A 20,319-nucleotide genomic window follows, 5' to 3' on the forward strand; every position below is an offset into this window, starting at 1 on the left:
AGAGGGGTGTGACAATTCGAGTTGTACAAGGTAATGAATGTACCACTTGATGGACCAGTTAAGCTCTACAGTGAACACCTTAATACAGTCAATGCCTCAACATCCTGCTAGTGCCATCCAAGTCATACATTACACAATTTTTGGGTCCACCAGTGGGTATTCATTACACACTTCTCTACCATTCAAATAAACTCAGTTGCACTGTAGTCTCTGTAGTTATGAAATAATAAGCCAGAGGGTTAATATAGCTAGGATTTGTATGGGGTTATTATAAAAGTAATAAAATAAAATAGGGGCTCCTGAGTGGTGCAACTGTCTAAGCGCAGGCCCTGTCATCTGGAGGTTGCCAGTTCAATCCACAGTGAATCCACAGCCATTTGCAGCCAGGGAGCATAATTGATCTTGCTATCTCTGGGTAAGTAAAATGGCCCTAGCCAGTGTGGGGCGTCAGTCCACGTTCTCCTCCAAGCGTGTTCAGCTGTCTGATGGTGTTAAAGTGCATGTATGCTAAATGGTTACAATGATGCTGCTTATAACTCGGAGGAAGCACATGCTACTGTAGATTTCACCCTCCCTCTGTGGCAGTCCTGGCTGGTAGGTAACAATTTGGATCATGGAACATGGGGATCAAAACAGGGTAAAAAGAATGTATTCAATAAAATAAAATAGCAATAATGAAATACATATATTCCTGTTTATATGCCACCAAGCAAATAAATAAATAAATCATAGCAAATACCCTCAACAGCAGTGCAACATCCATTTCAGCTGTCTATCTAGTGCTGCTCTGATCTTCCATCAGTTCAGTTTACTATCTTCAGCAGAGAAGATGTTGGACCATTTATTACTGAATCGCTTTCGCACACATGCTCATTGTAAGGCTTGGTGAATAAGAGGCTATACACGAATAAAGAATGTGTTTCTACAGCAATGGCCTTGAGACTCCCAGTCAGGTGGGCTACCGAACTCGAGCACTCGGCACAGCTGTCCAATCAGCTCTCACCTCTCGTCTGTGACTCAGATACAGATTTTTCTACAGCTTCGTTTGGGCCCCTGAATAGATGTTGCTCCTAATAAGCAGTCCAGGGCTGTGGTCCTATTTATATACTCTTCTTTGGTCACTATACAGAGAAGCAATGGACTGAGCATCTGAATGTGTTCTATTCAGACGTGTGGCTGCGTCTCTATGGAGAGTGGAAGGAAATGATGTTTTGATATCAGTGTTGCTTGTGGAACCCTTAATAATATATTAATAATAATAATAAATCCCTTAGACATTGAATGTTATGCTGCAGCATTTAAATATAATTGCATATTTGACCAAACAGTTAGTTATATAGAACATTTGCAGGTAATATACATGCACCAGCTTACACTTCTGTATTGTTTCAGTAAAATGTGGCATAAATCATATTTTATATATTTTCCTTTTTGCAAACTTGATGGTATATGATGGTATAACAACTGTAAAAATAAAAGGGGTGCAAAAGTACACTAAACCTCTAGTAGCACCTAACCAACCACACGGGGTACCACAGCAGCGAATTAGCAACAACCTAGCAACCACCTGAGACACCTGTGGTACCACACCAGCTACCTAGCAACACCCCAATAACCACTTAACGGCACCATTGCAACCACCTAGCAACACTACAGCGTGTGTCCACCAATCACTTGGCAACACCATAGTAACCATCTGGGATACCAATCCAACCACCCTGGATTTCCATAGCGACCATTTAGCAGCTGCCTAGTAACCACCTAGTGACACCCTATCAACCACTCAGCGACACCGTTGCAACCATCTAGCAACAGCATAGCAAACAACTCACAGCCACTTAACACCACCATAGCAACTGTCTAGCAACCACCTAGTAACGCCCTAACAACTAAGTAGCTCCATAGTAGACACCTAGCAACACTGTAGCATCCATCTACCAATCACTTAGCAATACAATTGCAAACAGCTGGGGTTCCACTTAGCAGTGCTATAGCAACTAGCTGGGATAGCATGGCAACCATGTAGCAACACCATTGTAAATTATTAGCAACTACCTAGCAACCCTATATCAACCATCTTGCAAAAACAGTTATACCCTAGTGACCACGTAGCAACAGCCTACAGCCAGGAGTTTGACTTTTAACAGAATGTCTCTAATTCCTTATGTTCTTTGATACTGATATTAAATTGCATTATGCTTTTGTTAACAGCTTTGATAACTGCAATTTCCAGGGGTTGGAAGCACCTTCCATTCATCTGCTTTTACAGGAAATCTTCCTGAAAATAGAAAAGGGCAGTTATTTTATCAACAGATAATCACAAATCATATGCCCACCATGCCAACAGTACTTTCTCTGTGGCTCAGTTGTAAATAGTTACTGCAGCTGTGTGATATTATGCAATAAGAAATAATGCCATCAGATGATGTGAAATCTCAGTGTTGTCTCCATATTACACTCCAAAAACAAATGACTCATTTGATAATTGGCATCATTGTGGAACCCTGTGAATTAGGTGTGAAGGTTAATAATCAGTTGAATAATACAGTGATGTTGGAGAGCCTTTAAATTCTACTTTCCCTTTGACAGCAGTCTGGGACGTTTGCTGTGGTGCCTGATAACAAATTCATTACAGCTTTACTTTGCTCTAAAGAAAGGCCTCAGTGAACCAAATAATTAGAACACAGTTTAACTTATCTCTTTAGAAGGCGGTGCGTGTAAAGCAGTACCCCAAAATTGGCCAATTCTGTTAACTGTATACTGGGTATGCATGTGTGAGTACTCTTGTACACTAAAAAAGAGCTTTCTCTTAGATTGTGAATAAAAAGTGTGGATGTCTTTAACTCAAAATATATTAAATCTAGAAAATTATTGAATAAGCACGAAAACAGATGGGGCAAAACTGGGGGATAGAGGCTTTTAATTATGGGGATGCAGTGTACATATTTGAATCAAGTACACTGAGTGCACTGTTTGTTGTTGTTGTTGTTGTTTTGTCAATGTACATGCTGGTCTTAGTAAAGCTTCATGCAAGGCTGGGAATATTCTCTGGGAGCCCCATCTGCTGGTTGGGTTTGGCAAGCATTCACACAACAGCTGTGTTTGAGTAGGTAGAAAGATCAGACAGATTTCTGAGCCCCAGATCACTGAGTACTTTGTGCCCATCAAGAGTGCTTGTCTTTCCTTTAGCTGTGGACAGGTCAGGCTCCACTTCTGTGTCACATACGCTGGTAACCATTTATCTTTATTTATTTGTCTCATTAAACTTTTCACTGTTGAGCTACGTTCACACAGCAGGTCCAAATCCAACGTTCTCAACAGATCTAATGGTTATGTGATTTTTTCCAAGTCCGTTCACCTTTTTTTTTATGCCTGACACAACCAGCATCACTAACATTTTAGCTTTTTAATTTCCTTCGACACGGCAGCAGCGCCCTCCTGGGGCCCTGTTTGGCCATTTCTATAGAAACTTATCGATAGCGATATCTGCCTGCTAATTTAGTTTAAACAGAGACGACACTCCAAGTATTTATGAGGTCTGTTACCTCCCTCCCTCCCACAATCGTCCATTTTTCCCTTCTCAGGGAATGCCTTGGCGTTAAAGTCGCATGAATTCTGATCCGGTTGTTCAGACTGATTTGCATTACGGTGTATTGGATATGTATCAGATATGAATACCACATATGAAAGGATTGAAAATGTCAGATTCAGTGTGATTTTGCCATTCACACTGCCACATAGATAACAGATCTGTGTCACATATGACAAAAAAAGATTTGGCATTTTGGCCACTTATATGTAAATGTAGCCTTAGTCAATCATAAACCACACAGTCCTGCACAAAAAATTCACCTGAATGATTATGATGGTGAATATCCTGGTATGGATGGCTCATGTCAATTGATTGATCTTTTGATTGATCTTTTAAATAATGTTTTCGAACATGTTTGGTCACACATGCAAGTCCTGATGCCTGTACACACTCTGATTAACCAATATATACAGTTTTTAAAAGGCTAATTCCGGTTTTTAAAGTGCATTAGTGTACCAAATGGCATTGAACAAGGCTCAGCCAGTCAGGTAAAAGAAATAGATATTGATTGAGGAGAGAGAAATCTGACGAATCCCTGCCATGACTTAAAAGACTTGAAGAATTCTTTCTACCTGAACACTAACCGCTATACTTATTACTGCAGTGTATACCTTGTTTACATATGTGCTGCTATAATACCAGACTGGTCTACCTCAGCATACACTCCTGAACTCCCTTCCCCTTCCATTTACATGCACAACACATCACTGCTCTACACATTTATTCCATTTCACTGTTAGTATAGTAACTTAGTTTGGATCTTTATCACCCAGCCATGCACGCATTTGCACATGTACATATATTTGTATATTTCTGTATTTAGTGTACTTATTTTCTTTGTGCCTGTCTATGTTTCGTGTTTTGTCTATTGTCCTTGCACTATTGTATTGTGTTCTACCTATTCTGCATCAGAGACTTAGCGTAACAGTGTTTTACTGTACTTTACAACCCTGTATTAGTATATTAACAATACAGTTGAATCGAGTTAATGAGTTAGTTAGTGGAAACTGCCTCCTTCATATCATGGTTTCTATGCTGTCCCTTTTTTGTCTTGCCATCACTTCTGACTGTGGTTAGAGGATTTTGTTACATTAGATAGCATGCCAAGAGGGTTTTCACTTCATGTTAGTATTTCTGTCTCTTTTGTTTATTTTGTCCAGTCCAGTGAAAAACATGTATCTCCAAAATGGGGACTTTATAGGAGTAAAGTCAAACAGTATCTCTGCTTCTTTTATTAGAATCCGTGGTTCCAGTTCTAAGAATTTCAGTTCATTTTGCCCTTAATGTCATTTTGCATGGTTTAGCTACACAAAATACTCTGATGCTACAGTTTTATGAATGTGGACTACTGTGATTGCAGTAAATGGTCTTATATTGCCTAGTCCTATGTTGGAAACGTGTATACACCTGCTTAGAACTGTGCAAACTGAATGAACTGATCATCATACGTTTTCCTTAAACCTTAAATAATGTCACTCAGATTTGATCACCCTGTTAAATTTTAATTAACTATTCTTAATTAAAGGACCTTTAAAACACTTTCAAATAATAGCTGAACTAAAGACTGTGTAGAGACCACACAGGGCATGGGGTTAACTAGATTTAGTGAGGAGAATTCTTTGACAAACTGTTGCTTTAAGCAAAGTGATGATTTAATCTTATCTCTTCGGTCCATTCAGGTTTCGTATTTGAATGAGATGGCCTGACTGATAAATTAGTCACAAAGTGCAAAGTGCAGGGATTGCTATGTAAGGCTTAGTATGAGGATTGGAAACAATAGCCGTTAATGACCCAATAAAACGCAAATGAATGCACTTGAAAGATATATTACATGGGAGATTTCATGCAGTGCTCTTTAAAAGCAGCAAGCGTTGTGATATTTCTCATTTAAAAAAAAAAAGAAAGGGCCTGACACTATTCCATTGTGTCCCAGCTGAAAGGGGCTCTCATATGACCGACCAAGTCTTGTAAACGTTAAGATGTGGCGAGGCAGACTGAAGTCAAGGAGAAAGCGTGTGCTCTGGTCTGAGACAGACCAGCAACAGATTCTGCTTTGGAAAGCAGTGCCAGAGGCCCAGAAGAGAAGGGGGAGAGAGGGGGTGGTTAATGTTTATACACAGATGGGCTGAGAAAGGAAATGATTATAGAGCAAACTTTTTTCCTTCCTTTTCCTCAGACTGATCGGTCCTCTGTGGGCTTTCAAGCCAAAGCACCCCTCCTTTCCCTATTCCCTGTCTTCCATCTCTTTTTCTCTAGCCTCTTCCAACCCCAGCCTCCCTACTCATGCTGCTTGCTAACCCCCAGTAATTCATCCAGCCATATTTAGGCAGGAGGAGGGAGGGAACTTTGGTAATGTAAACAGAACTGGAGCTGGAAGGGGAGGCGATGAGCTACACTTGTGTCTGTGTCTGTCAAAATTGCTCAGCAGCTCCCCTGAGTGAGGTGGAACTGTTCTGGGCCCAGAAATGAGCAGGCCTCTGGAGCATTCCCAAACTTCTGTTTGACCCGTCATGGATCTCTTCAGAAACAAATGAGGTTTCTGAAGTTCCTGCAGCTGCTCCAGAGTCTGTTGGCCATCAGATTAGCTTGGGATACTGGACACTTACTAACTTGAACCCACGTTAGGCATCAGGGTACCTCAGGACCATGAGTGAGACATCCGAGGAGGAGAGCTCTTTGAGCTCAGGGCCACAGCCGATCAGGCTGAAGCCTAGATCCTGTGCAAATTCTCCATGTGGATCTCCAAATTCAAGGCAGTCTCCTCGCAACTCTCCCCGCAACTCGCCACTGCTGTTCAGGAAGCTCCTGATGAACCGCAGCATTGTTCTTCAAAGGCGCTTCACTTTGGCCCACACACCCAGGTATGGCCTTCACCTTTGGTCTGTGAGGAAATGACTTCTGTCTTCTCTTGGTAGATTCTGCAACATATCCTTGCCTGCTGGTCACTCCTACTGATCTGATGCTCCGAGGTCGATAGCACAGCCTTGGACATTTCTTTTGATCAGTGTCACATTGGTGGTTTGCTTTTGCGTCTCATGCACCTCTGAATATCACGAGGAGGCTTACAGTCAGAAGGGTCTGTAGTGTTGGTAAGGTAATCCAAAGTTTAAATCACTGGACGAGGCAGAAGAAGCTGTTCTGAAGTAAGTGCTTGCGTGGAAGTTTTGAAAGGAGGCTTTTGTTCTTCATTAGGTTCAGGCCTTCTCTTCTGCCTTAGGTGTCGACGCCTGGCGTTGTTCACCAGGAATAGGCTATCAGCAGGCTCTGTTTTGCTCTGGTTTTTTGCACTTGAAAGCAGTCTCAACTGAAAAACATAGCTGTGAAGACTTGCCATAGTTGTTTTCAAGGGCTGAAGTATCTGTAAGTATCGGGGTGAATAGAGCTCCCAAAATAAATACTCTTGGCAATGTCCCATAATAAAATGTTGCAGAAGACTTAATACGCTCAAGTCGAATCATGTGTTTTTAAAACTGTAAACTGTTGGACAAAGGCATCTCTTTGAGGTAGACTTTGGCAAATCAAGCAATATACTGTATGTAGCAGTCCATCATCTGGGCTTTGGGCTGAGTGTAAAGTAAGTACACTTGGAGTATGTGAATGGAGTGAGTGTACAGATGTCTCTCTGATCCTCATATAAACATTTCCACTGCCCAGATGTTATTAAACTGTTTCCTTGGATGCTGACGTCAGAGATGGATTCTTCACTCAGAGGTCATGACCGCCTGATTGTAAAACTCGTTGAAAACCTGTACCACAACTTTCTTCACAGGGAAAAATTTCATAATCCTTGTAAAACGTGGAAAGTTTACTTTCATGTTTATGAATTTATCTAGTTCAGCTTTAGGAAAAGCAAAAATGTGAATGTTAAGGTCAGGTATTGTGGATCTAGAGATCTATTTTTTGGGTTGGTCACATCTGATACTAAGAAGAAGAAGAAGTAGATACCTTAGTAAATAGACTAATGTCCACATGTCTTGAAGCTTATTCATTTTTTTGGCTAAGCTGATAGGGTAAGTTATTCCACTCATGTTTTTTTCATTATGTTTTACGTCAGTATCTGCTGTTTACTCTTGACTTAATCAGAATCTAAAGAGCCTGCTGTGTGTTTTGGCAGAGTTGCTTGTGGATGCCCATGCAGTAGTTCCGTCTGATGTGCAGGCTGTGGCCATAGATAAGATGTGCTCATCCTTCAAACTGAAGAGTTATCAACTGTCCGGTTCTTAAATGTTTCTCACACAAATCATGTCTAGAGTATTTACCGTGTCCTTATCAGTAACAAATGTGTGCAAAATTAATCAAAAAAGGTTTGTTCAGTGTTTCCTTTTCCATTATTCTTCATCCTGTTTTTTTATATACACAGATCAGCCGTAACATTAATACCAGCTCCTTGTTTCTGCTCTCATTGACCATTATATCAGCTCTACTCACCATATAGGAGCACTTTGTAGTTCTATAATCGCAGACTGTAGTTATTCTGTTTCTCTGCAAACTTTGTTGGCCAACCCTGTTCTTCAATGGTCAGGACTCCACAGGTCCATCACAGAGCAGGTATTATTTGGTTGGTGGGTCATTCTCACCACTGCAGTGACACTGAGTAGTGTGTGTTGTGCTGGTACAAGTGTATCAAAGAAAAACTAACCATCCACCTACTCACTGTAGACCTGCCTACCTAGTTGGTCCACCTTGTAGATGTAAAGTCAGAGACAGAAGCTCATCTGTTGCTGCACATTTTGTGTTGGTCATTCTCTGGTCTTTCACCAGTTGTCACAGGATGCTGCCTACAGGATGCTGCTGGTTAGATATTTCTGGTTGATGGACTATTCTCAGCAAATATCCAGCAGCTCATACCAGCGCAACACACATTGAAACACCACCACCATGTCACTCAGTGTCACTGCAGTGCTGAGAATGACCCACCGCCCAAATAATACCCGCTCTGTGGTAGTCCTGTGGGCTCCTGACCATTATAGGACAGGGTGAATGAGGTTAACAAAGTAATAACAAAGAAATAGATGGACTACAGTCTGTACTTATAGAACTACAGAGTGCTCCTGTATAGTAAGTGGAGCTGGTATAATGGACAATGAATGTATGTCATAATGTACTGTATGTAATAAAGCTCGGATCCTCTGACTTGGTCATGATATCGATCTAGGGACCACAAGAGCCTGAAATCCAACTGCTGAAGTAGTTGTGGCTTGACCCAGTTTCAATGGATCATTAATATGACCATTCGAACGCACAAGGTGAGAGAGAAGGGGCCACAGGAGCTATTTTTGCAGGCAGTTTGTTTTTTTTCTAGGTCATGTGCAAAAAGAATGTCTGGTTTCGACGTCAAAAGGCACAGAAACAAGATCAGATAGCTAATCTGTGCTGCGATTCTCCTCTCCACTCTCCACTCTCAGGCACAGATGAAGCAGCATCAACTGCACATTGTATTAAAAATGTGAAGTCAGTCTTTTAGGACTTTTCAAAAGATGTCTGAATCAGTAGATTTGGTTTCTTTTCTCTTGAGCGGCATGAAGGCAGTAACATGAAAAACTGTAAACAACTTTGTATAAACATTTACATAATTCCTACTCATGTGGATTGTAGATGGACTACCCCTTTTAAGGAGGAGTTCACCCTGATCCCTGTTAGATGTATTTTGAACATTTTGCGAATGTCAGTATATACTTAATGATTACTTTTTTAGGATCCATATACCAATACTGAGGAGGGCCTTTGCTTTGCAGAACACCTTTAATTATGCATGGCATGGATTCCACATGAGATCTCTGAAGTGTTTATACCACATACCAAAAGTGCTCTACTGCATTCAGATAAGGAATGTCACTGAAGAAGCCTGAACTCACTGAACTCATGGTGCAGTATAGTAGTGGAAGTAGCCTTTAGAAGAAGGTCAGTTTTGCCCACGAAGGGATGCACATGGTCAGCAACAATACTCAAATACACTGTGGCATTCAAACGTGATGATTCATTGGTGTTATAGGCCCAAAAATAGGCCCCAAAAGTGTGCCAAGAAAACTTTCTCCACACCATTACATCATATCCACCGGTCTGGATGTTGCCCCCAGGCAGGTTGGCGATGGCACCCAATTCTGACCCTACCATCTATGTGTAATGTGCCTCAACAAAAAGTGAGATTCATCAGAGCAGGCTACATTTTTCCAGTTTTGGTGAGCCTTGACCCACTGCAGCCTCAGCTTTCTGTTCTTGGCTGACAGAAGTGGTTTTCTTGAACTTTGATGGTTTTCAACTGTTGTAGCCCATCTGCCTCAATGGTCTTTTCTGGTCTCCACATTTATATAGAGTGGTTATCTGAGTTACTGTAGCCTTTTTGTCAACTTCAACCAGTCTGGACTATTTCTGTTGACCTTTCTCATTAAAAAGGTGTTTCCGTCTGCAGAACCGCTGCTTGCTGGATATTTTTTTCTTTATTATACTAGTATTATATTATAACTCTAGAGACTGCAGTTTTAAAATTAGCTGTTTAGCAGTTCTGGAAATACTCAGATCCTTCGTTCTGGTGAAATCAGTAAGGCACCCACAAAAGAGACAAAACAATGCATTGCATGGCTAAAAATGATAGGTAAAGCCTTTCTAAAGCATAAATACTTTAGTTACATGGCCTCCTGTAAATCATCTGATTTTCAGCCGTCTTAGACATAGGAATGCATGATCAGGGTTTAGATTAGGAACAGGGTTGTTGCTGTTTCAACAAACACGTTACAAATGTTTCTGTTTCTCTCTATCTGTGTCATGTGTGGTATCGCAAAGCTTTGATTTTACGCCCCCGTAAGTAAACTGTTATTTAATTTCTCCTCCCACTCTCTATGAGGTCCACATGCACTGCAGTTACCACATGGTGTATGACAATCTGTCACTGCTGGCTCAGACGAAGACGCAGAGAGCTTTCTGCTTCTTCTAGTTTTGCCTTTCTATGTGTGTTTTGCAGCACTTGCAGTTTCATCGATGACTCTTAACAGATGGTACGCGTCAAACGCTGCTGGTTTAAGTCTATTTCTGATGTTGGTTTGATGAAGTGTTTTTATTGCCAATGTCCTGATGCCTGCATCTCGAGAAAAGCCTTAGCTCTCTTGAGGTGGCTCGGGGTTTCTTTTAGGACCGAAATGGAGTCACGGACAAAGCCCACGCACAGCACAAATCACAGCACACACCATGCACAAAAGCATTTTAGTGCAGTATGCACATAATACTTGCCAAATCAGATAAACAGGACGACCCAAGAGAAACACTCGAACGGCATGTTTACTTTAAGTAGAGCACGGCCTCCATTATCAATGATTAGCTCTGGTGTCATAAAAGATAAACGGGGCATTTTCCTCTTAAGGAGAGTGCACAAACGGAGCTAGCCACAGATAAACACGGGTGAAGGGAGGCTATATAGGTATGTGTTGGCAGCTGGCTACTTTCTCCTTCTGTCAGGCAGGAAGGCCTGCAGATAAGAAGAATCACCTTCCATGTTCTGACCCAATGCTCACAAGTTGCTGTCGCTGCCGATAGCTGAGCAGTGCTGCGCAACAGAACATTTACATAGAGGGTTCATATGTACTGTGTTGTGACACCGCTCTCTGCCTTAGGCTTCGTCACATTACACCAATTAAGAGGGTGTATTGGTATTTTGTAGGTCCTGTTGTGCTTTTGATGACTGCTGTACACCATATAAACTGCTTCCTCCTAGAGACCGTAGACCCTGCTGTAGTGGATGGAGTTTTCTTCCCCACACATTTCCCAACACAGGTTACCACAAGTTCTCCATAGTGTTCAAATCTGAATCTGGAGGCTGAGTAGTCTGACATCACCTGAACGTCCTTACTCCTCAACCCACTCAATCACTTTCATTGTCTTGTTGGCAGATTAAGTCATATTTTTATAGTTATTCTCTTAAAAAAACAAGGCCATTTCCCATCAATCCCATTGATCCCTTCACTAATATCACTTGAACTTCCACACTCCTCAGTTCTCTCTATCACTTGTTTTGTTGGCAGATCATATTTTTTTATAGTTAGCGTCTACAAAAAAAAGACATCAATCCTGTCATTGATGGAAATAAAAAAGGAGGCATCAGTCTTTTAGAACAAAAAAGGATCAAGGAGGCTTAATTTCTGTCCCATCAATATCCCTGGACCATAACATTGTCTGAATGTCCTCACCCCTCAACCCACTCAACCACTTGATGAGTGGTATGGCTTCCTGCATTGATCTTGTTGACAGATCAAGTCACTTTATAAAAGGAATTGATCCCCTTCTTATCAATCCCATCTATTCCATGAGTCCCTTGTTCGCGACATCATCTGAATGTCCTCCCTTCTCGGCTCTTTCCATCACTATAGGAGCAGTGTGGTGTCCTGCATTGTCTTGTTGGCAGATCACATCATATTTTATTGTTATTCTCTGCATCAATCCCTTCCTATAAATCTGGTTGATCCCATCAATCCCCTCAATCCTTTGTCCATGACCTCCCTTGAACTTCCACACTACTCGGCTCTCTTCATCACTTGATGAGTGGAGTGGAATCATATGTTTGTTTCTAGCTCATCATATATTTTTATAGTTATGCTTGATCCTGTCATCAAAAAAACCTAAATGAAATGAATGTTATCATGAAAAACTAAATGAATCAATCCTTTAAAACAGAACAAGGCATCAATCCCGTTCCATTAGTCTCCCTGGACCACAACACTGCCTATAGCTTCTCCTCAATCCCCTGATGATCAGTGTTGCATTCTGCATTGTCTTACTGACAGATTGCCATATTTTTATATATCCTCTGAAAAAAAGAAATTGACCCATTTTCCTCGAGCACAGCAATCCATGGTCCATGATGTCGCCTGAACTTCCTCACTTCTCAACCTTCTTAAACCCCAGAGGAAAAGTGTGGCATTTTGAAAGTCACTTTTTTTAGATATCCTCTTTAAACATCTACAGAGACTCCATCTTCAAATTCCTTTTTACGGTTGGGGCTTTCCTCCTACAGTTGGGGCTTTCCTCTGCAACAGTCACAATTCTTAATAAAAACTGTAAAACTGGTCTCACAAGCTTTTTGTTGTTCTGTTAAAAGTGGTTGGTTTGCTTCTAAACATTCAATCCATGTCACAATTAAGTAGTTATACGTAGAAGAGGGGATATTGTGTTATTTGAATTTCATTTTCAATATCAGAACCAACAGAAAATGCTAAAGCATTGATCACCCGACACAAGTTATTGGTACTAAGTTGATATAAGTGCTGCTGAATTTGTATTCGGAGATAAAAAGGACTAGGGGGAATAGATCCGGTAACAAATGTAGCCTAAAATAACACACTTCTGCTGTGTGATGTGATGTTGTTAGCTATGTTTTTCTTTTTGTAGGGTAGTAGAGTGGTTTGAGTGGTTTGAGGATGATAGCCTACTTTTAGATGCTCATCTTAAGTGAAGTGCTTCTGTTAAAAACAGCTTATGTTAAAGCTGAGTAGATTTTAAAGCAAACATATTAGATCAGTAGATCAGTGTTAATCATTTAGAATCAATATAAATATCCCTTGAAGAACAGAAGTGGTGTCTCTACGAAAAAGTTAAAAGATAAATGAGTATATGCCATGAACATAGATACATAGATAGTAATTTTGATATTATACTGTATTTAAATAGTAATAGTCACTTTACTTGGATTGTCCATTGTAGATGCCTCATTGATGATCACCTAAAATTCAAATAACATTCTACTGAAAATATATTGATTGTAATCCTGCACCTAACCTTAATGTTAACCTTGAATCAACCCTAAATCCTAACCCTAACCTTAACCTACACCTTACTTCTAACTTTAAAAGAGGCTAGGATTGTTTAAGGGGCAAAGCCATCTGCGCAGGCTCACCTATGTGACTGAGTCAGTGCCTTACTCTAATGAGGCAATTTAATCCGACACTGGCTGTGTACATGTATGTGTCTGCCCGTCTTAGTCATCTATTCTGATCCAGAATTGGGACTACAAAAGGAGCTCTACTTCAGGTGAATGGGCGTGCTCCGTTCAGGTGGCCCTGTTGGTGGCTGAGTAAGCTGTGGTAGGACCAAAGACAAAAACACAAGGACTCATCTCTAGAGCAGGATGACGCAGAAGAGGGTTGAGAAACGGAGCTCGTCAAGGTTTTCCATGTAACTCAGTGAATGAGTAAGATGGAGGTGTAGGAGGGCAGCTGTAGACTTACACGCTTAGAGTGAATGCATGTCACAGCAATGCTCCGTGTGTATGTTTTGTGTGGAAGATTGAGGAGGCATTATCGGGTTACACTGAGCTTTTTTTTCCACTTTCCATTGGCTTTCTACTCCCTGGCTCCCCCATTTCCCTTTATTCTACCCACTATGACCCCCCTCATCCCTTATCAGGGCTAACAATGCACAATGTGGTTTGTGTGTGTGTTTGTGTATGTTTGTGTGTGTGTGTGTGTGTGTGTTGCTAGCGCCTCATGGGGATGCAGTGTGCTTCCACGTGTTAGGCTGGGCCAGTGTAGGCAGGCAGAGAGGAGACACCCAGTGCTAGCTCCAACAAGTCAGGGCGCACACACGCGCTTACACACACACACATACACCGTCACAGCGTGTGACTGTGCACCACGCTTCAGGCTGACTGTGTTTCTCTTAGCAGCTTTAGTTCCTCTCATTTGTACGCTACTGGTCCCGGACAACAGGGGAATCTTTGCTTTCTTTCTCATGTTCCCACTCTGGCCCTCTTAGGCCTTCACTCTTTTCCAACTTTGGACACGCAGCCAAAGCAAAACAAATATGGAAACTTAGCGGGACCTCATACCCCTAATGCACGTCTCCTGGGACCCCACAAGAAAGGTCGACGCTCCGCCAACTCTTGTTTTCCCTTTTGCTCTCCCAAACTTCTCTCGTCGGCTCTTGCAAGAAAGAAAAGGTCTGTTCCTCTGCGGGTTTGGAAAGCGTATTGTTGAGAACGTAGATGCGATGTGAACTTCACTTCGAGTTTGGGAAGCCAACGGCTGCGACTTGTTCAGGAAGTTCTTGGTGTTGATGGCAATCAGCATGGCCTCTCTGCGAAGCTGGAAGCTGTGTAACACTGGTCAGTGAAGTCTTGATAGCTGGCTGCACTTGAAGAAGATCTCACTTGTGTTTCCCAGATTCCGAGCTTGAAGATCAGGATGCAAAACCTGGAGCACCTCAGGCCGCGCCAAGATTAATTAAGCCGAGGACTTTCTCCTACTCTGCTGATTAGGTCCTCTGATTGTGGACTGCATGCTGACTGACTGAAGCTTCTCAGAAAGGTGTCTCCTTGACCACCTTAAAAGCAGCAGGGTTATTGACATTTTTACTTCTTCTGCACTTCACAATGTGCCTTTATCCCTCAAAGCTTGTAAGGCAAGTGCTGCTCCAGTCTTTGCGATAAAGCGGCCGTGGCCATCTCCACTGCAGTCTCCACTGAAATCATGCACAAAGATCACCGCTTGCCCCGGAAGAGTTCATTGTTCAACTTTGGTTCAGGTCGGAGAAGGCACTCCTGCATTGGGTATAGTTATATTTGCTTACTTACTTCTTTACCTATGTGCTGAATTACCTGGTTGATTGTCCTATTCATTTATTAATTAATCCCCTTATGTATTTATTTAACCCTTATATTGCCAATGTCTGCGGTAGGTTTTATCTGTACGATCCTAGCTTTTTACCTTTAGGTGTATTTTGTGGTTTGGCTTGTTGGTAAACAGGACACGTGGAACCTCATGACCACTTGTACTCTTTTAGTGTCTTCCGGGTCTCCTTTTTTTGTGGTGGGAACTGTGAATGTTTTCTAAAAAGCTGTGAAGAATCCAGCCAGCAATCAGTCACCTCATTCCGGTGCTCTGGGAGTGAATGGCAAATTGAGTCTTGTCGCAAATTGCAGCCCTGTGGCAAGAGCTTTTCAGGATGGTTCACCAAAGTCAAGCTACCTGTGATGTCACAGCTGGTGTAACTGGTGTAATTCTAGGTTTCTGTTGTGATTGATTGACGGGGGTTGAAAATTGCAGGGCTTTTGTACTTGCTCGTAGGCAGTGAAAGGGTATATGTGGGTTTGATTTAACATGCTCTGCTATGGCACCATGGTCATGTGCTGAGGATATTTCTGTAGAATTTGTTTGCTTTGTGTGTGTATACATGTTTGCATATTTTCAGGACAACAATGAAACCAGTGAAAAGCAGAACTAACCAACCTTTTATACAAAAAGTGGATTTAATTTAAATGTCATTTCAATTTCTGTGGAAGTAGCTAGGTTTTGGATTTGGATGTATGTATGTGTGTATATTTGTGTATATGTCTGAGCAGTAGGTGTTTACAAGTATTATTTATTGTTACCATCCAACACCTGATTTAGTAAATCAATTTTTAAAGTGTTTAATAATATTAAATCAGGTGAGCTGGTGATGAAATCCAAGAGATTTCTAAAATTCTAGTTACGTTTTTGTTAATTTACAAGCAAAAACACTTCTTGCCAAGATAGATAGTTATAATGAATGTGCTTAGTTGCCAAAAACCTCTCTCTCTCTCTCTCTATATATATATATATATATATATATATATACACACATGTGATCCCTGAACATTACATAAAATGTGTGTGTATGTGAACACACTGTGAGTTGGGCTAATGGGGAGATAGAAGATCAATGTTTGGTGGCTTTCAGCACCAATTGTGTGTGTGTATGTGTTGTGCCTGTGTGTGGGTGTTGGGGGAAGGGTTTGGTTTGGATGAAGCACCATGGTCCCACTGTCAGCCTGGCACAGCAGAAAGGCAGTGATGTCAGGGTATGAGAGAATATCCAATGCACTGATGTTTGCATTATTTGACAAAGCACAGTGTTGTCCTATTGCCTTGGTTTACCAGAGGTTCTGTCTGTGGGATGAACACAAAATGTTAGACCCAAATGTGTGAAAATACAGCACTGAAAAAACTTGTAGGTTTACTTAAGGAGAAATTAGCTTGCACACTCATCTGACTGACATTTCTTAGAGCTTTTTCAGCCTTTATATGTATATTTGTATGCAAAAATACATGTGTTTTTATATAAAGGGCTTTTAGGCAATTCAAGTAATTCATCACAACTAATTGCATTGCTTAATCATGTAGTTAATCATGATTAATTGCATTTATCTTTTTATGTTATTCACTTCAAATTCACCCTAATGAAAGGTGTTTCCCACTGTAAAAGCTGTGCGTTTTGTTATGGTTGCATAATTAGATAGATTATGTTTACCACTGATATGTTGTACTGTAAATAGCAATATTTTCATTACATGAAGGTGGAAAATCATGTGATTTCCACAGATTTCTAAAGTGATTTCCAATGTTTAAGAAATTCATTGGCTATAGTTATTATATTAGCCAGTAGATTATACACAGTTGTGGTTGGAAGCGTACATACAGTCATGGACATGAATGTCATGACAATTTTGGGCGTTTAATTACTTATTTGAACTGTTTTTTTTCTGGGGGCAAAATAAGTGTACATGTATAATTTGATTTATTATTTTTTGTCATATTTCCAGATTTCTGTAAAGCTACTTTGTGACAACACCAGGCCGCAAAAAGGCACTAAGCAAATATATTCGACTTGTACAACATATCTCTGCAGTAGAAACATATGCATTCATTTAGAAGGATTTCTGAAATCAACACTGGGTTAATATTATACATACATGGTCAGAAATATACAAACAGCACACCTATAATTTGGTTAAATATCCCTTTGCAAGTTCACTTTGACCAGAAACCCTTCATGCTCGACTGAAGTTTGCAGCCAACCATCTGGACAAAGGAAAAGCTTTCTGTAGGAAAGATTGACTTGTTTGGTCTCAGTGACCAGAGGTATGTTTGGAAGAGTAAAGTTTAGGCTTTTAACCCCAAGGATATTGTACCAGCTGTTAAGCATGGTGGTGGTTGTATGAGTGTATGTATGTAACCTTCCAACCAGCGTATAACAATGTGCATTGTAACATTGTAACGCATATTAGGGACTAACTCTAACTTGCAGCATTTTTTTAATACTTTAAGCTGCTGAGTGCTCAGATTTGTCACTGTCTCCTTTACTACCTCCTTTATCTAGGCCTGATGTAGCTCCTGAAGTTCTTAAGAATTACTTGAGTTGAATCTAAGAGTTTTAGCAGAAAAGAAATAAAGGCATATGTAGAAGTAAGGTTTATTTTATTTTAACAAATAAAGCACAGATGCTTCTGACAATGAAAATAAAACATGAATTCTATTAATAAATTTAGATTCAGTTTACAGTTGGGGCCAGCCAGTATGAATTTTAGCTATGATACTATTTTAAAAAGCTAATCATTCTGACCAATAACATTGGGCAGTATAATATTACCATGGGCTGTGGTCAAGTACGATTTTACATTTGTTGTTGGGCCCTTTGTAAACTGCTCAAAGTGCACTGAATGCGGCGCTAATAGAATGAAGAAGACACAACACCAGCATCCCTCTGTTATTCCTAAAGTAAAACAGACAAATGTAATAATAAAACTGGACACGACCGGCTGGGTTATTATTAGACGCAGCCTTTTTTAGAGCAAGGCGGGCCCACTCTCCCTCAGTGGACCCTGTTTCCATCTCTAATCTCTTCCAGATGTGCTGATGTCACAGGCACATGGAACCATCAAAGCTAGAGCCCTTCAAAGTGCATGAGCCTGTGCATGAGGGGGCTGTGATTTGATTATCCACCCCACGAGAGTGCAACAATTCCTTCAGAGGTCAGGCGGCAGCCTTCAACATCCCCCCATGCCCTCCCCACCCCCCCTCCAAAAAATCCATATTGCCCCCTACAAAGCAAAGGAGGTAGGAATTACAGAGACGTCCGGGCGGCTGATGGGATTTCGAGATGCCGTGTGAACTCCAAGAAAGTCTGCTTCTAGATCAGACTCGCTCTAATGACGTTGATGAGGCATACACATGTATCAGGAGCACGCAGTGGTTCAAAAATAATTTTATAAAAACTGATCACCCTCCAACCTTCAACAAACTGTCAGACTGTTAAAATAACTGCCAGTTGTATTGATCTATATTGGGCATGGACTGTATTAGGTGTTCATCAGAGAGGTTAAGTGATCCACAGTGGTGGCTCTAGAACGCCAGCTCTGGAACATCCTACAAAGTTAGCGGTTTCTGAGATGCTACCACCCTTTGCTCACTGTCACAGTCGTATCAGAATGTTATGAACACCCCTGGTTTGCAGTGAGCTTGGCTTGGGACATAACAGATGCCATGTGACAGGGTTTGTTGCATATACAAATAAGCGAGCACACTAGTCAGTTGTAGTAGAGTGCAAAACTATTGTCATGGGCATTTGACAGGGTACCAGGCAAAGAGTGATAGCATCTCGGAAACCTCTAACTATGTGGGATGTTCTAAAGCCACCGTAGTGAAGGTGTGCAGAGAACAGACTTTTCGTACATTGAGTGCCTCCCAATGGTGACAGTGGTGCCCCATGGGTCATTGAAGCCAGAGGGGAACAACGACTCCAGTGAATGGTACAGAGCAATCGACACGCCACTGTGGACCAGTTAACCTCTATGATGAACACCTTACTTCACCTAATACAGTCCGTGTCACAACCTCTCGTTCGTGTGAACCAACCAGAAGTGGTTATTCCCCACTATTAGGTCATAGTATACTAAAATGGCTGTGTACAACTCATTATAAAAATACTCTTCATATACAAAACATATCACAATATACAAAGACAAGAAGTGCAATGCAAATGAATGCAAAGTGACAAATGAAGACTATATATAGTGAAAAACAAATTAGTAAAGTACAGTACTATAAAATATTAAACTAAAACTTGACTAAAAGAACAATAGCAGTAAATACACGGTGGGGTCAGTAAGGATAGGTAGTTAAATGTATACAAATGTGAGGAATGCAAAAAAGCAGAGGCCTAAATAGATAAACTGTGCAAATTATATATAAACCATAAAATGCAGCATAGTGTTGGGCATTTGAGGCCATTATTGAAGGTCTAATGATTCAGAAGTTGTCTGTATTTCAGTTCATTTAAACTGCAGATGAATTATAGGAACTTATTTTATTTTATTATTAAGTTTTGGTTAGCAACAAAAAGGGTATAAATGTAGGTTGGGGAGCTACATGGAAAATTGTCCAATCAGGATTTTTGTAACAAGTGGTGTCTAGGTAGATTTAACTAAACAAGCTTTCCCATTGTTTGGGACACTTTAAACAGAGCTGAGGAACAAGTACATCAAATTAACCACCAACATAATTCGGAACTGACAGAGAAGCACAACCACGATTTGATTTTCAGTGGGTGGGACCAGGTTTGACAGGGAAGGACAACACTGTAGGCCCTCTGGAAGTCCTAGTTACGTCACTGACTGTGAATACGAATGGTAGGCCAATAGCCTCAGGTAGGGTTCAGCCATTTTTTTAAATACACTAGCAATAGCTCTGTGTCAGGACTCTTTACTGAAAGAGAACCTGTTAAACTCCTAAACTGCAGCATAGCCTACAAGGAAAAAATAAGTTCATTTCTGCCACAACCTTCAAAGCATTTTTACAAGCTTTGAATGTCCATATTTAATCTAGAACAGCCAAATAATATTACAGCACCTTGCTGTTAGCTTTGTGCTAATATACCACCAGAATCCCATATGAGGGCTAACAGAAATTAGCATTATAGCATAGATGGGTATATTTCTCTTTTGTTGG

At 40.9% G+C, this 20,319-nt stretch overlaps 1 protein-coding gene across 6 annotated transcripts in view; it reads left to right on the plus strand.

Moving 5' to 3' along the window:
• Positions 1–20,319, plus strand: part of LOC140538602 (3',5'-cyclic-AMP phosphodiesterase 4C-like) — a 93,430-nt gene that overhangs the window by 40,427 nt on the left and 32,684 nt on the right. Inside the window, exon 1 of one of the 6 annotated variants that reach the window (XM_072661240.1) lies at positions 6,187–6,453. The exons of 4 other annotated variants lie outside the window; for them this stretch is intronic. In XM_072661240.1, coding sequence (XP_072517341.1) covers positions 6,239–6,453 — 215 coding nt within the window. In that variant the 5' untranslated portion in view covers positions 6,187–6,238. Of the gene's footprint in view, positions 1–6,186; positions 6,454–14,197; positions 15,123–20,319 lie in introns of those variants that run through there. One more of the 6 variants, XM_072661247.1, reaches the window with a different exon arrangement.

Source organism: Salminus brasiliensis, chromosome 17 (genome assembly GCF_030463535.1).
Source record: "Salminus brasiliensis chromosome 17, fSalBra1.hap2, whole genome shotgun sequence".
NCBI lineage: Eukaryota > Metazoa > Chordata > Actinopteri > Characiformes > Bryconidae > Salminus > Salminus brasiliensis.